This window comes from Halichoeres trimaculatus, unplaced genomic scaffold (genome assembly GCF_033239565.1).
Source record: "Halichoeres trimaculatus isolate MK-OKI-2021-1 unplaced genomic scaffold, fHalTri1.1 fHalTri1_scaffold_14, whole genome shotgun sequence".
NCBI lineage: Eukaryota > Metazoa > Chordata > Actinopteri > Labriformes > Labridae > Halichoeres > Halichoeres trimaculatus.
In genome coordinates this window covers 8,608,807-8,626,500 of record NW_027437192.1, presented here as the reverse complement: position 1 = coordinate 8,626,500, position 17,694 = coordinate 8,608,807, and the positions used below count along the sequence as shown (strand labels likewise).

The window sequence follows — 17,694 nt, the reverse complement described above, 5'->3', positions numbered from 1 at the left end:
AATGTTGCAATAAAACATCTTTGTTTGGGTTTGTCTTTATTGGATAAAACTTAAAACATGAACAAATACAGTGCAAGGATTCAACTTTCTGAAACACGCCTCAATCCTTCGTCAGAGCATGTGGCAGAGGAGTGTTAATCGAGACAACAGCAGTCTACAGAAACAGTATCAACGTGCGACAGGTGATTAGTGCAAAAGGAATGGATCATGTGCTTACAGTGCTTCCCTGCTTCTCTCATGAAGCTGCTGTTAACTCAGTCCAGAGCAAAATTAAAAGTCACAGATGTTAAAGTTGAATTTTACAAGGATTTCTGTTTTAGCGTAGATAAGGAAGCAGGTTGGCGGTGAACCACTCTCTGGTGAACTGCAGGTGGTCTCCCTCAGTCGCCAGGAAGACCAGTTTTCCTGCTTTGTCCATCGCTGCCAGACCCAGACGGTCCTGGAAATAAAGGAGAGACAGGTTTGAAGAGTCATACTGAACTACAAACTGACTTTTAAATGTTCAAGAATGAGGAAAGTAAAACTACAAACATGGTGACTAAAAAGCAGCTGCAGGCAATACTGATGGTGCATTCAGTATCTGGTCTCATCTAAGTATCAGAACTTTTAAAGACTTATTCATTAATAACCAAGGTTATAATAGTTTTGGATTTGTCATTATAGTTTAGTTTTAGTTAGTTTTGACATTTTTTTTCTTTGACAGTTTAGTTTTAATTAGTTTTAGAGTAGGTATTCTAGTTTTTATTTAGTTTTGATTTTTGCAACAAGGCTTAGTTTTAGTTAAGTTTCAGTTTAGTTTCGTTTTTTTCATACTTTATTAACCAGGTGCAGGATTCAAAAAAGTCAGAGTAAATATTTTGTAATACTGTTAATTTTCCAGTCCAACATAGTGCTCACTGCTCAGTCAATGCTGATACTGAACTGTTGGCTGCTGCCTTAATTAATTAAATTTAATATAAAAAATATTAACATAAATTATATAAAACAATAAAATATGAGCTTTAAGCAATAAAGGCAGATTAAAATACAATTAAAGTCAGACTCACATGCAAATAAACTATTACAGATGCTCTATTTCATTGCTTCACTGTTTCGTCGCAGCACAGCGCACAGGCAGTCAGTGCAGTAAACAAGCGCCGAGTTCGTCCCTATGATGGTGCCATACGGCACTGACAACTGCCGAAAACTGTTGTAAAATTGGTTGGGAAAATGTGTCGGATTAATTTAAATCCTCAAGGCTGTTAATATTGTCAGAAACAATAACGAAAGACATTTTGTCTATTATTTTGGTCAGTTTCAGTTAGTTTTGCGAACACAAGATACAGTTTTAGTTTACTTATCTTTTTTTTTTCTTTTCTAGTTTATATTAGTTTGAGTTAACTGCAATGTATTTTAAATTTTAGTTTTCATTTTTGGATTCGTTTTAGTTGACTATTATAACCTTGTTGAAAACACATTTGCATCTTTTCAACAGTTTTCTGAAAAATTCTCCCTACCCAAACATTTCTTTAGATATTTTCAAGTAGTTTTGTCAAAAATAGATTTTCTTGATTTCCTGATCAACCTACTGATTCAGACTTCACATATCTATAACCAGATCATTGCTCTACATTTGATCTCTTTAAACCCTACTAAAGTACTTTAGGAGAACATATTACTGAGGAACTTTGGGTAATGCTCTCAGAAAAGTGCACAAACTTAACACTTTAAAGTTGTCTTTATGGGTCCACACTCATTCCAGTTAAACACTGTGTTTGTATGTTTTAAATATTTTAAACTATGACAGAGTTGCAGCAACTCTTGTACTAGTTAAAATGTAACAGAGTTTTAACCAGTCAGTGTGTTATAATCAAGTTACACATTTATACAGATGACTTTATATTTCATATTTAGACACCCGGACAGTGAGAGCCGGGCAGAATCTGAACATGCAAACTCCACACATACAGTAGGGGGGGCTATTGCTAAGAACCTCATGATTCAATTTGATATTGATTAGATTCCAAATTGTTTTAAATGCTTCAATTTTCATGCCCACGTGAACATATTTGGTGTGTCACCTCACATTTTGGAGCAATAAAACAACCCAAATGTTTTAAGACTTTGAAGCTGAAGGAGCAGGTTTTAAGCTGCTGCTGCTTACATGTGGCCCTCGTCCATACAACGCAAATAACACGCAAAGCCACACCCCCCACTTGCCAGGAGGTACACTGATACTGAATTGGGCAAGGAAATATTGTGATGCATCGATTCGCAAATGACGACTTTTTTTTTTTTTACATTTTTAAATCCTCTCATGTGCTTTTGTGGATTTGTGCACACATTCGTAAATATTTTACACATTTGCAAATCTGTTAACACATTTGTGGATCAACTCACACATTTTAGATTCGTGGATTTGTGGATACATTTACACGGAAAAAAACTGAAATCTTTAGACTTAATATGAGCCACTGAATTGGGCGAGAAAATATTGTGATGCATTAATTCATCAATATTTTTACCAACCTCTAACATACAGACACCTGGCCAGCAAAGGGATCGAACCAGGAACCTTTTTACTGGTTAACCAATTCACAAGTACAAGCTACACAATGTGGCTCTATGGTATTTTTCTTTTTAAATCTTTCTCACTAGAAAGTTTTATTTCAAAAGGTTTGCAGGCCATTGACTTATAAATAGAAGTGACAGAAATAGAAAGTGAAACTGACGCTGGTGAGGCGTGAACTCAATGCTGTAGTTCATAAAGAAATATGACATTTGGAGCACAGATGGTCTAGCGGTCTAGGTTACAGTCTATGAGGTTTGGCCTTGTGCAGGTGGCCTTTTTCCAGTGTGTCACTACCCACTCTCAACTTGTTTCGTACTCTGTCCACTGTCCTCTCTCCTGCCCAATCAAAAAACTTAAAGAAATATTAAATTTGACCCTGAATAATCATCATTTTTTTGTTCTAATAACCTCAGTTTCTCTGACACTTGATTTCGCTGTGCAGTGACATGATTCATATGTGACTGGAAAAACACTGCCACCTAAAGAGCTTACCATTTCATAAGGTATTAAAGTGAGGTTATGAACAGAAAGATTTTGGTTTATAAAAATGTGAAATGTTTGATGATTAATTTGTTTCTGATTCTAGACAGTCTTCACACCATCAGCTGTTTTTCTCTGTAAATGACAAACACACTAACCTCTTTGTACAGAACGCTCTCCTGCAGAGTTTCCGTCTCTTTGGCCTGACCCGTCTTCAGGAAGCCGAACCACTACAGAGGAAACAGATAAACTAAAAATTATACAGAAGCAGCTTAACAATATTTACAAAATGAAGAGAGTCTTAGCACTTTACCTCAGTATCAACAGGATCCACCACGGTGTCCTGCAGGAACTTGACCAGGATGAACTTCTCCAGCTGCTGAAGATTCTTCTTATAAGTCTCATTCACAGCCTTCAATAAAACAATAACAGTTAAAAGAAAACAGAGCTGATTATGGCTGATATGACTCAGGCTATACATTAATATGCAGACATTTATATTCTGCTTTCTGACTCACCCTCTCCTGGTTGATGTCGGCCAGAAACAGGCTGTGCTTCTTATACAGGTCGTCATTTAGGGGGTCGTGCCAGTACTGTGCCTGAACCAGACTGATCGACACAGACAGGAACATTGAGTCAGTGTTTCAGGAAAATAAACGAGTCCAGTGCAATCAGTGTTGCAAACAGTTAATCAAAAACATCTCACTGTTTCTGAACCAGGTCTGTGTACGCCCCGTTGTTCAGGGCTTTGCGGATCATGTCGCAGATGTGGGAGCTTTCTCCAGGACACCTTGGCAGCCCATACACACCTGAGGATTAAAAACAGAGGAAATTTGTATGTTGTGCCAAAATCTTTCAGAGCTTAAAATTTGATTAAGGAGCTACATAATTAAAGATCTAAAATGTTACGAATCCAAAGACACTGAGGAGAGTCGTGGAAATTTGCTTAAGTTAAATTTACAAACAAGATTTTCTTATTATCGATAATCTAAACAGTGATCACGGCTGTGATTGGCTAAAAAAGGAGGGAGACTTCTGATTGGCTACAGAGTCTCCCTGATGGAAAAAAATGCATTTGTGGATCTAAGCACATCAGGGGAGTCTAAAAAATCCACAAATGCAGCAAAGTTCACAAATGACAAACCTTTTTTTCACATTTGTGAATCTTTTTCATGTGCATTTGTGGATTTGTGCACGCATTCGTAAATATTTTACACATTTACAAATCTGTTTACACATTTGTGAATGGACTCACACATTTGCGGATCAGTCCACGTATTTGTGGATATGTTTTAGGGATAGACCGATTACCGGCTGGGCCGATTATTATGGAAGCCCTAGATGGTCATTTAAAATCAGTCATGTTAAACCAAACAGAAAACTAATTCTACTGCATTACATGCCTGTTACATTACATTCTGTCCAGTTTTTTTGCAGTTACATAGAAATTTTGGAAAACTTTATTTACTGTAGAAAACTTTAGCTATTTTTTTTTTTTTTAAGTTTCATTGAACTTCGTAAAATATGCTGCTTAGCCTGGGAACTGTTTAATAAACATATGCCTGAAGGTATTAAATGCAGTTAAGTGTTGGAGTTTGAATCGTTCAACATTTTTTACACCAATATTTTCACTCTGACTGCAAACGAATATCGGCTTCAAATATTGGTTATTGGCCTTCTTGCCTACTAATAATCGGTATCAGTACCGGCCCCAAAAAATCCATATCGGTCTATCTCCAATATGTTTACACTGCAAAAAACTGAAATCTTTCAAGTGTTTTTGTCTTATTTTCAGTAAAAAATGTCTTTTTAGACTTAATATGAGCCACATTCAACTGACAAGTGAAGAAAAATGTCTTGTTTAAAGCTGTTTAAAAACAAAAAAGAGGTCTGAATTGCTTGTAACAAGTAAAAACAAATCTGCCAATGGAACAAGAGAAAAGTAGCTTGTATTAAGACATTATTCTAGTTCAAGCAAGTTTTTCTTATTCCATTGGCAGATGTTTTTTTTTACGTGTTACAAGCAATTCAGACCTCAATTTTTCCTTTAAATAACTTGAAACAAGACATTTTTCTGGACTGATAAGTTGAATGTGGCTCATATCAAGTGTACTAAGACCATTTTTACTTAAAATAAGACAAAAACACTTACTCTAGTGCTCCAAAGCAAATCTTTTTATGTCTCCAGGGAGGATGTCAACCTTAAAAATGTACAATTTCTACAGTACTCGATAAATTACAGCCATAGTTTGAAGATGGGGTATCAAAACAAAGTCTAAAATGAAGCCATTTCTAACTCAATATAAAAACAAAAAATGTATGTTGGTAAGTTTAACGTTAGAAATCAGCTCCAGCTTTACTGAAACTTGCTTCTTTCACAGTCAGTGTCTTTTTGTTTTGTCAATTCAAACTAATAAACAGTCCCTGCAAAAGGAAGTGAGACAGACCGGTGTTCTGGGATATTTTCCATAGCGTTACCTTGATGCTGGCCCCCGACAGAGATGAGGTTTTTCATTGGTGGAAAGGGACAGCGCTGAGCCACAGCTCGTCTGTGAAGAGAGGAACCAAAAGAATCAAAGCCAGCTTCCTCATTCTCGTCGGGAGGAGAATGACTTTGAACAGAAAACATGCTCAGACAGAAGCTGCAAGTTCAGGACTCCAACATTACCATCCCCTCTCTCTCAAACAGAAAAGATATTCCATTTTCTGATTATTTGGTTCACTATGCAAGAGAATCAGGCAAGAAAAGAAACTATACAAACACAGAATTTCTCCAATTTCTTTTACATTCTTGTGACAAAAGCGTACAGTGTCCAGAACAGTGTCCACCTACAGAAACTGAGCCCCCTGGGAGAAGCCCATAGCGTTATATCCTCCCTTCAACTCCGGGTTCAGGGCCAGCTGGCTGCACACCATAGACACCTGCTCATTCACGTCCATGAAAAACCCATTTTCTGTGTCCTGAGAGGGGAGAGACATGAAAAGTTCAGAGCGTGACGGGCAAGGTTAAGGAGAAGAAAACGAGCACGGCGCGGCGTCACGGTGTTACGACACATCAAAGCAGAAAGCAGCAGAGTCCACGGCGGCTTGTTATGAATATTACCGCTGAGAAATGACATAGTGGAGTCGTAAAGGAGCCATTTTTCTGATGTAACCTCGGCTACTAGGACTGCAAATGTCACAGAATAGGAATCCTTACAAGTCATGTGGATGTATCAATCAAAGGGGCTGCTGCAAACCACATCACTGGCACTTTGTGGTGTTGGTGCAGACTTTCTGTTTGACACGTAATTCTGACTTCACTCTGTCGTCCATGGTCTCAACCTGCATCGCAACTACTCATGGATGTAATTCAAACTTATTGGTATTTACATACCTTTTTACTGGTTAGTTTTTCTGCTTTTTGTTTGTAATAAAAGCTCACATAATCGTTTAAAAAGCTTCAAAAGGTGGATCAGAAGAGGCTATGATTATTTCTAATAAAGGAGTTATTTTTTTAAAGTATGACAGTACCTCAATGACATTCCCTCCAATCATCAGAGAGAGCACATAGATGCCATGGATCTCCTGCTCAATCATCTTCTTTATGGCCCCCATGCTTAGCGGGTTGCAGCAGCTGTCGCCTGAAGGAAACATTAATTCATTTAAACTTAATTATGACTCCCTTCACAATGTCAGCCCATATAACATCAGTGAGACACCACATGGTTATTAAGGTGCCACTTTTATACTCTAACTGATTTAATTTCAGTGTAAAAATGTCCCATATTATGCAAAAATCACTTTATTAAGTCTTTTAGTGAAATTTTGGGGTCTTTGGATTTCCTCCCAGCCCACAAAATGTGATATTCAATGACAAAAGTTGAAGAGCCATCACTGCTCTGTTTTTTGGCTGTAAACAACCACAAAGTTCCACGCACAAGCTTCCCATCTCAGAAGAAGACAACACTAAGTGGCTAGAGTTCATTTATCAAGGAAATGTTCCAGCTACACTCTGTAAAACTGTGCATGTGTGTGCCAGTCACTTCACGGCTGACTGCTTTTCCAACTTTGGTCAGTACAACAGGGGGCTAGTGAATAGACTGGTCCTGAATCCAGGCACATTACCAACCATCCGCCAACAAACCTGGGACCCTGGAAATGTGAGTATTTTAAATGCTGTGTGCTGTGGAGCAGATGTAAGAGCTTTTCCTCAGTGTCCCCCCTGTTTCTGTGTTAGCTTCAGGATGCTAACTTTAGCTGCAGTTAGCCTGTTGTTTTAGCCTGTAATGTTATAGTAAACATGCTTCGCTGTTTTCTAAACATTGTGTACTCGGAGCTTGTGGCGCCGCTCTCAGTGACACGGAAGAGCGGGGCGGTATCAGCGGTGGCTCATTTACATATGAAGGTCACGCCCACTAAATCAGAGCATTCTGAACAGAGGGGCTATGAGAGCCTGGAAACAATGCTGCTGTGCTTGATTTATTGGCTTTTTGGACCAAAACATGTTACTACCATTTCATGAAGACATCAATGATCCATACTACACTGCAGAAAAGGAGCATAATATGGGACCTTTAAAGTTTCTCACCCATGCCATGCCACAGCACCAGTGGTATGGTCCCATTACTGGACACATGAACTGGGCTGCCAGTAACCACCAGCACTGAAGCAGCCAGAAGGAAACACAGGAGGGCTGATGACATCCTGGACCCTGAAACCAAAACATAGGAGGGTCAAATTCTGCAATACAATTACCTTGATTTAAAGCTCTACATGGTAATAAACCATCTTCACTGTGCAATATTATCCTTTAGGATCACTGTGCTACTAGCATCTAGGCCTGCTTGTTGTACTCCGGTCTCTAAAAGTAGTATGGGAGGTCAAGCCTTCAGTTATCAGGCTCAGACTCAGAATCCAGGAGGCAGGCATGGTCTCTACTTATAAGAGCAGGCTTAAATCTTTCTTTTCTGATAAAAACTTCAGTTAGAGCTGGCTCAGGCTTAGACCAGGTCTTAGTTACGCTGCTATAGGCTTAGACAGACACACAAAGCTCCTCATTACCTCTCCCCCATCTGCCAGTCTAACTTTATAATCCATTAAAGTTATAAACCCTACATTGTAATGAAAGCTTGTTACTGCAGAGGGCCTGCTGCTGTGGACCTGCCAGACTTTAGCTGTTATGGCTTTTGGAAAAAGTCTTGAGATAGTGTTTGTTGTTATTTGGCACTATATAAATAAAGATTGACTGATTCTGTACTATTTCATGAAGACTTCAGTATAAGACTGGAGCAAATAAAAAGATCCCTAACAGATGAACTCAATCCCTTAGCTTTCTAATAAAAAATTTGAGTAACAGACTATTTTCTGTACATTTATTTAACTGCTTAGATAAATGTTACTCTCTTAAATTCAATTTACGTAATATAACGGTTATATTTGGGGTGTTGTTCAACGTTTTCGACTAATTCAGCCCAGGCAGAGGCTGTTTGGGAGTTAATGGCAAAAAAGCAACAAGAAAGCAACACATTGGGCAATAAGTAATGCTTTAAGACTTCCAGGAAATCCTAGAGAAGTTAGCCTGACCGAGCTAACCAAATGATTGAGGAAGTTTGAATCACTAAATCACAGACTACGCACACTTTTGTACAAGATGTAGAGCATTTATTCTGCAAAGAGCTTAAAAATTATTGAATCATTTCATAAAAGTCCAACGGGTTCAGTCAAGGAATCTAATTATTGACCCAAATATCGTGAGTTTGCATAAACATTACTCACCGTTTCTGTGTTCTTCCTGCTTGTGTTTGTTGGACTGTATTGACGTCTCACTCATGAACGATCCGGCTCTTGGAGCCGACTCTTTGAAGTGACCGACGGGATCTGTGAAGATTTTTTCTGCTCAAGCCACACATGATTGGTCAAGATGTTTGGTGTCATCTGTATCCAAGTAGAGAAGAAACTGAGTGATTTTTTTCCAAATCAGTGTAGATAATAACAGGAGAAAGAAGATGCTGAGGCACCTTGTTTTTCTCATTGGCTATCACCAAAGATTACCTAAACAGTTCCCTGGATGCTGCTTTTCTCTCTTTCTTAATCAAAATAATTAAAGTTGATAAATGGCAATTAGAGATTAGAACTTTCAGGCTTATTTAGATGCAAGGTTATAATAGTTTTGGATTTGTCATTATAGTTTAGTTTTAGTTAGTTTTGATTTTTTTTTTCCCATTACAGTTTAGTTTTAATTAGTTTTAGAGCGGGCATTCTAGTTTTTATTTAGTTTTGATTTTTGCAACAAGGCTTAGGTTTAGTTTAGTTTCAGTTTAGTTTCAGTTTAGTTTTAGTTTTTCATACCTTATTAACCAGGTGCCTTATTAACAGCCAGTCAGTGCAGTAAACAAGCACGTCCCAGCACGTCACTATGATGGTGCTGTACGGCACTGACAACTGCCGAAAACTGTCGTGAAATTGGTTGGGAAAAGTGCCAGATTAATTTAAATCCTAATGGCTATTTACATTGTCAGAAACAAAAACTATGGACATTTTCTCCATAATTTTAGTTAGTTTCAGTTAGTTTTGTGAACACAGGAAACAGTTTTAGTTTACATATTGTTTTTGTTTTCTTTTTTAGTTTTTATTAGTTAGAGTTAACCACAATGTATTTGAAATTTTAGTTTTCATTTTTAGTTTCGTTTTAGTTAACTATTATCACCTTGTTAGGATGTGTGTTGTAGATGTACCTTTTAATTTTATTATTTATAGTATTCTTGTCCATACTTAATATGTTGAGTATACAAACAAAACTATAGATAGCAAACACTTGACACACTGTATGTTGTTCATATTGGTCATTTAGTTTTCTCACAACTTTACATTATTTTATGATAAATTAAACTATGCAATGAATACTCTGGCTGGGAGAGCATGTAGTTGAGATAAGTTGGGAAGCTGATTCTGATACTGAAAAATCTGAGGCAACCACTAAGAAGTCAAGGGATCCTACTCTTTTTAGTGAGACGAGCCAAAAGAGCCAACTCTTTTCAGTGAGATGAGCCAAAAGAATCGACTCTCTTCAAGAGCCAATATCCCCATCTCCATTGGACTGTTCGTCACATGACTATGTTTGGAGCAAACAGCCAATTAGAACAAAGGGGCGGGGTTTGTAGCCCGTCTAACTTGTGACAAGGCTTTTTTTTTTATTATTAAATCTTCTCCCGTTTTCCTCTCTGAGTGATTTATGTGCAGACATCACGTCTATCTAATCTCTTTATATCATTTATTGAACCGCTTGTTTATCGCCAGGAAGTGACTCAGCATTTTAAGATATAACCACCAATCTCCAGCTGCTAGCTCATTAGCCTGCCATGCTAGCTCGTTGCGAAACTCATCGACAACAACATTCCTGTTCGGATTATAAATCCTGTAATCTGAAGAGTTAATGCACCGACTGGCTTTTTAGGAGAGCGTAAAAAAAGGAGAACGAGTGATACAGGATGTCTATCCAGTATGACGATCCTACATTAACGGGGAGCTACGGTGTTGTGGGGTCTTTCCCCAAAAGTTTTGGCTATGGGGTGGATGTGCCAGACATGGAGGAGATCTCCTCATCAGCTGACAAACCCAGGATCCTGCTGATGGGACTGAGGCGGAGTGGAAAGTCCTCGATCCAGAAGGTAAATCACTTCAAACACACACCTGCTCAGTCACGAGACAGGGAAACAAGTGAACACAAAGCTGTCACAGTGTGTTAGCAGCACCTAGTAGAGGCTAATTCTTAAATCCTGAAATTAATCCCACTTTTATGAAAGTTATTATGTTCAGATTGTGTCGGTTCTATTCAACCCAAAAAACTGATCGACACTTGTTTGATTTTGAAGTGATTAGTTTAGTTTTCCTTAAATGTAAAATTATCAATTATTAAATGTGTTGGTTAAAATTAACTTTATTCTATCAGGATGCTTAAAATATCTAAAACTGCAGCGACCAGAATGACCCCCAAAACGCTTGTAAACCTTTTCTGAAAATTATTATGTTTTGATATTAACAATAATTTACCTACTTTAGATGATTTTTCAAAACCAGTGTCCTCTAAAAGCAATCAAAAATGTAATCTTTAAAACCCTTAAATCTTGAGTTCAGTATGTTTTTAAGCCAGAAATTTCTGTCGCTATGTCTGTACATTAAAAAACAAAAACAAAACAAAACACAGAAGTATATTTATATTAATTATATCTTGGGAAAAAAGTTTGAAGTTAAAAGATCCGAAATCCATTGTAGCAGAATGTGGTCTGTGAAAGAGCAGAAGATTAAAACAATAACACTCTTTCTATGTTGCTTCAAGGTTGTTTTCCACAAGATGTCACCCAATGAAACTCTGTTCCTCGAGAGCACCAACAAAATCTACAAAGACGACATCTCCAGCAGCTCCTTTGTCAACTTCCAGATCTGGGATTTTCCTGGTCAGGTGGATTTCTTCGACCCGACGTTTGACAGTGAGATGATCTTCAAGGGAACCGGTGCTCTCATTTTTGTCATCGATGCTCAGGTGGGATAACTTCCGTCTAAAGTAAAGTTCAGATTTTTAGAAAATAAGATGCTTAACAAACTTTTCTTTGTTTGCGCTCATTCTCTGTCTTCACCTTCAGGATGACTACGTTGAAGCTCTCGGGCGGCTACACCTCACTGTCACCAGAGCCTACAAAGTGAATCCAGACATCAACTTTGAGGTGTTCATACACAAAGTGGACGGTCTGTCAGATGATCATAAAATAGAAACACAAAGAGACATTCACCAGAGGGCCAATGATGATTTGGCTGATGCTGCGCTGGAGAAGCTTCACCTCAGGTGAGTCTGACATGTCTGTACAGGTCGAGTCAGGTCGCCGCAAGTTCTCTGAGTTACTGAGAAAAAGATTTAGTCACAGATTACTCTAAAACCAGATTTAACTGTTCCTAACACATATAACTTGAGCTGACTGTTACCTGAATGCCATTATCTCACCTAAAAACACAGTTTTCTGCAGGTATACCCAGTATGTTAAAGTTTTTTTCATGTTATGGCAAATTTTCTACGTTTATGGCCTATAATCCATCCTCTCCTTCTTTGTCTGTCCTCAGCTTCTACCTCACCAGTATCTACGATCACTCCATATTTGAAGCCTTTAGTAAAGTCGTACAGAAGCTCATTCCTCAGTTACCGACCCTGGAGAACCTTCTGAACATTTTCATTTCTGTGAGTTGTTTTATTTTTACTGCTTTGTTAAATAGCTGTCTACCTGCAGGGTCATAGAAAGAGTCCAGCCTCATTGAGTCTTTATAACCACATTTTGATGTGAATTATAGTTATTAGATTAATATTACTTTACTTCACGACAAAGATAGATTAAAATGACATTATCAAGTTTGTGGTAGACACATATTTGCTTGGGAAAATCACATTAAACAGAAATTTAAATTCCAAACAACCAACTACAAAATAGTCTGGAAACAGTCTAATGTGAGCCCTATTTATTTAACATTCGTAAAGACAGGACTACAAGGTCTAAGTATCATCCGTCATGTTTTGCAGCATTCTGGGATAGAGAAAGCTTTCCTGTTTGACGTTGTCAGCAAGATCTACATCGCCACAGACAGCTCCCCCGTGGACATGCAGTCCTATGAAATCTGCTGTGACATGATCGACGTAGTCATCGATGTCTCCTGTATTTATGGGTGAGAGTTAATACTAACACTTAAAGTGTCCCGATCAGTGTTGAGCTGTTTTTAAGACTCCTCTCTCTGCAGGCTGATGGAGGATGGTAGCGGTTGTGCCTACGATAAAGAGTCTTTGGCCATCATCAAACTCAACAACACGACAGTGCTCTACCTGAAAGAGGTGACCAAGTTCCTTGCCCTGGTCTGCATCCTTAGAGAGGAGAGCTTCGAGAGGAAAGGTGAGCTATGCTTTGGTCACACTGTGTGGCCACCAGTGGTGGCTGCTGGTCAGTCAAGGAGGGGAAGCTCATTTTTTTCCGGCCTACATCATAAATTTGTTTATTTATTTAAACGTAAATTCTACCCTCCGTGTCAGCTTGCTAACAGCTGGAGCTGCTACGTGCGACTACGACAGGCTGTAAGTGTGAGTGACAGGGGGAGAAGCTCCACAGCTGTAGCTGTAGCTGCTTATTGGTGAAAAGAGAGAGAATCTTTAAACACAACGCTCGTCGTTTTTAAGAAAAGTAAACTCGCTGGGGATCGATAAAGCCTCCGGATCAGTCCAGAACAACTGAATGTAGAACTCAGAAGATGCTCAAGATCGCTGACTGGCTCATTTCACTGTCAATCAAAAAGAGATTCGGCCTCAGACAGATCATCCAATCATCATGCAGAAGCCGAGCATCCAGGCCAGCGACGCTGAGCGGCCGATGGGCGGGACAAAGCCCAGCATTTATCCAATGACCGTCCAGTTTCCACAATGGAACAACCCACTCTACGCTTCCCCAAAGTCAGAAGACGCCCAGCGTCCGACTGTGTTAAAGCGCTGATACGCTGCGGGGATGAATGAGAAGGAGGTGGAGCCAGTTATCTGTGACAGGTAGCTGATTCTGAACAAAAGATGAAGGAATTCTAGCGCAGATTTTGTCAATGAAATGTTCACACAGCAGAACATATCACCACTTTTTGGGGACATTTTTTAGGGGAAGCTGAGCTTCCCTTGCAGTCTTAAGGCAATCGCCACTGGTGGCCACTGATGTCAGTAATCTTTATAAAACCATCACAAACCGCTAGAGATGCACCGATATGAAAATTTTGGCCGATACTGATATCCGATATTAATGTTGCTGTCATGGTCGATAACTGATATTCACTGATTTCACTATTGGTAAAAAAAAAAACATTTGAGATGATGTTTCGTGGTAGTTCAGAGAGAAGGAGTGGAGCAATCATGCAAAAAGACACCATGGAGAGAATCAAAGAATGGAGTGCCTGAGGTGAACATGATCAAAAAAGTAGGTTTTGTCTGTTTTTTGGATCAAAAAACTGAAAGAAAGACATAAAAGAAGAGAGATCACTCCTTGAAGTTGGGTTTTGAAAGATCGTTCAAGATGCTCTGAAAATGGCCGGCAGCTAATGAGTAAATATCGGCCCACTTTTACCCATCGATTGATACCGATATATCGTGCATCCCTACAAATAGCCAAACCGCTTAATATCTCATCTCATTCAGAGATTTTGATATCCTTCACTTTTTTAATCCTTTATGCTAAACACCTTTTTTTTCTTCCACAGGTCTGATCGAGTACAATTTCCATTGTTTCCGAAAAGCCATCCACGAGGTCTTTGAAGTTGGCAACTCAACGCCGTGTGTCAGCTCATCCCGCAACAACATGAAGTACGCTGCTGTGAATGGAAGTGCTATTTAAAGAACTTGGACAAGGAAAAGACACAGTTTAGAAATAGTTTGTTGGCACATAAGTATCCCGACAAACTTACGATGCCTTACTTTGTGCAACTGAATGTTAGAGAAGCTGAGCTCCAGCCGGAGCCTGAATGATGAAACTGTACCTGAGGACACTGGAGTAAATCTGATCCAGGAGTGAGTAGAGGATGAAAGGTACAGTTAAGTTTATCAGATTTATATCAGTGTGGGTGATATAAGCCAAAAAACTACCTGCTTTCAATATCGATTAATTCCGTGAGCTGTGTTTACCTTCTTGGCCAGTTTTTCTGTAAACTCTACACATTACAGACCTTTAACCCGGCTTCCTTGAGATCGAACTGAACAAAGTGTGAAAGCTCTGTCGACTCAAGCTGGAGCCATATCTCTGTGAGCTTCACTTCACACATTTAATCCATCATCCTGCTCTTTTACCCTAAAGGAGGGACTCCTGTAAGTAGATTTACCCCGCTGTATGAAAAAAGCACAAACAAGCACTGCATCTGTTACACACACAACCAGAGACTTGACTCAAATATCAACGAGTCTCTTCACTCTCATATCCTCTCTCACTCTTTGACAGTCGACTTTCTGTGAGCGATTTGACCAAATTCACTTTCCACAGCTTTGCAGACGTTTCGCTCTGCAGTGTCAGCATAAGAGGGACCCCAGTCATTCCTCACAGACCATCATGATTTTTTATTATTACTATTGTACATAATTCTTAAATAAAATATCTTTCATATTTGCTGAGTCATGCTTAGTTTCATCTTAAGCAAACATATACAGCACATGAAGAGCTGTCAGGATACATTTGCAAGTTGCATAAATGTGACATGAGGTCATTTATTCCACGTAAACAGTTTCATGTTAGAGATTTATTACATAAATATTCCTGTGATGAGTTTTTAGCTGTTTATGAAACAGACTAAAATGAATATTTATACCTATGTATGATTTACAAAAACCTCAGAGATAACCAGACTTAGTAGTAGGGATGCACCGATGTGAAAATTTTGGCTGATACTGATATTAATATTGTTGTTATGACCGATAATCGATATTTACGGATATTAATATTGGTGGGGGAAAAAAAACGATCTGGCATGATTTTTCGCAGTAGTTCAGAGAGAAAAAGTGGTATGATTGTGAGAAAAGACGATGATGGAGAGGATTAAAGGATGATGCACCCAAGATGAATGTGATCAAAAAAGTATGTTTTGTCTGTTTTTTGAATCAAAAACAGAAAGAGAAAAATAAAAAAAGTGAGTCCACTTTTTTTAGGTGTTTACATAGTCATAGAAAACAATACTATTTTGGTCTTGAAAGATTATTCAAGATGCTCTGAAAATTCCAGCAGCTAACGAGTAGTAACGAGTAACAGGAAGGTCATAAAGATGCAAAAAAATCTAAGATTGAGACAAAAAGATATATCTTAACAGACTAAAAGATTATTTAAAGGACTCAAAAGTAAGCTTTTAAAATTATTCGAATTTGTTGGATGGTTTAACTAAAGAAAAAAGTGAAATTTAGGTAAAAAGACTCGTAAAAATCAAGATGTGATGACATGAAAGCATCAGAAGTCGTCTGTTTATAAAGAAATAATAGACCAAACCAAAAAAAAAATTAAGAGGTGATGAAAACGTCACTTCACTTTTTTGTTTGTGTTGAATTGTTTTCAGTACTTTTCTAGTTTGAACTTTTAGGGCTGTTTGCTGCTGTCATAGACTAAGTTTCGGACAAGATAACACTTCACAAATACATCAGGAAATTTTAACAAACAATCAAAAAAAACAACAACAAAAACAAATTTTTCATCATCAAAATATAAAAACCTTTTGAAAAAAATCTCAAAAAGAAACACACAAAATATGGAGAAAGTTAGAGGGTGTTTTTGAACAGTTTAGTTTCTCACAATCTATATTTATTTTGGGGAATGTAATTTTTTGGCTTCATAACTTTTTTTAAATTCCAACTCTTTGCAGGAAATGCCTGCAACCACTGTGTTCCAACAGTAGATGGCAGCATATACATAAAAGCATTTGACACATCAGGGCACTCAGTCACTCATGTCTCAATTATTTAATAAAGGACAGGGACATAAGGATCCATGAAAACATATCATATTAGGCTCCACTGCCTCAGCACCACTAATCTTTCAATAATATTTTGGGGCCTGTCAGTTGTGGGTCTCTTTGGTGCCCCTAACCATCTGTATTTATTTCTAACAAAGACTCAGCATCTCATCAACAGTAAAAAGAGTTCTCACACACACATGGCTCAAAGTTCTTCTTCACGTCATGTCCTCATGTAGTTTTCATCCTGACTTAATGGGTGTTGGCAGGACGGAGCCGCAGCTGAAGCCTCTAATCGTCTGCAGACCTCCTGCTCACCGCTGTGGAAAACAGAGGTCAATGAGAGGGAAAATGATATCTGGCTCTGTGAGACCCTACAGTTTACTCCAGACCACAGAAAAGATCCTGGAGCGCAGAGAGTTCAGAACAAACACGAAACTGGGGAGTGAGGACAATACACAGAGTGTTAACATCCATCATCCATTTCACAAGAGTGTGTGATGGATGATAACTGTGCACTGAGATGATGCCGTGAGGGGAAAATGAAGTTTAACCCTTATTTAGCATCAATGATCAATTAAATCACATAAAAACACATTTTTAGGATGTAAAAACATTTAAAATCAGAAAAGTCAAGGTTATGTTAATTTTTAAAAATTTTACTCAAAGCTCCAGTGAGGAACTCCTGGGTTTAGTCTATTACGGCACCCCCTGTGGACAAAAAGGGAACATACATCCAACTGCCATTCATATCTTGTACAGTCATGTTGTAGTATGAGGTCTTTTCTCACCATAAAGACATTTGTTTTTGATTTTATTTGTGTAATGACACTCACAACAGTTCTTTGTATTTAGGACGACTGATTCAGCAGTTTATCACCAGATCTGACACTTTCCCTGCAACACAGCGATATGCAAAAAGAAAACAAAGGAAAAACAACCAACCTCAAAAAAATTTTTTTTAATTTGTTGGCTTTCATGGTTCATAAAGAAGCAATAGTTTAAATTTCCGTCTGTTGAACCACCAGGTACAGTCTCCTCACAGGAGCTTTAGGATTCTTGTGTCAAACTAAAAATGTCTCAAGAACTTTAGACCAAGTTTTTAAGTTGTCAGTGAAAGGTTTTGTGTATGATACAGCGTCAATAAACGCTTTATTGCTCAAATAGATTGTTTAAAGCTACTGTAAGGAACTTTC

General features: G+C 38.3%; 2 protein-coding genes across 2 annotated transcripts; one reads left to right on the top strand and one right to left on the bottom strand.

Moving 5' to 3' along the window:
- Nucleotides 1-35: 35 nt before the first annotated feature.
- Nucleotides 36-8,875, bottom strand: ppt1 (palmitoyl-protein thioesterase 1 (ceroid-lipofuscinosis, neuronal 1, infantile)). The gene is made up of 10 exons (XM_074686902.1): nucleotides 8,789-8,875; nucleotides 7,602-7,724; nucleotides 6,545-6,654; nucleotides 5,865-5,992; nucleotides 5,510-5,580; nucleotides 3,738-3,840; nucleotides 3,550-3,640; nucleotides 3,345-3,443; nucleotides 3,190-3,261; nucleotides 36-439 (listed from the first exon to the last, which is right to left on the bottom strand). The coding sequence occupies exons 1-10, from the start codon at nucleotides 8,841-8,843 to the stop codon at nucleotides 317-319; spliced, it is 975 nt and encodes a 324-aa protein (XP_074543003.1). The 5' UTR covers nucleotides 8,844-8,875; the 3' UTR covers nucleotides 36-316.
- Nucleotides 8,876-10,134: 1,259 nt separating this feature from the next.
- Nucleotides 10,135-15,238, top strand: rragcb (Ras-related GTP binding Cb). The gene is made up of 7 exons (XM_074687004.1): nucleotides 10,135-10,680; nucleotides 11,349-11,552; nucleotides 11,653-11,852; nucleotides 12,125-12,239; nucleotides 12,576-12,718; nucleotides 12,791-12,939; nucleotides 14,276-15,238. Exons 1-7 carry the CDS (start codon nucleotides 10,501-10,503, stop codon nucleotides 14,407-14,409), a joined length of 1,125 nt encoding a protein of 374 aa, XP_074543105.1. The 5' UTR covers nucleotides 10,135-10,500; the 3' UTR covers nucleotides 14,410-15,238.
- The last annotated feature ends 2,456 nt before the right edge of the window (nucleotides 15,239-17,694 follow it).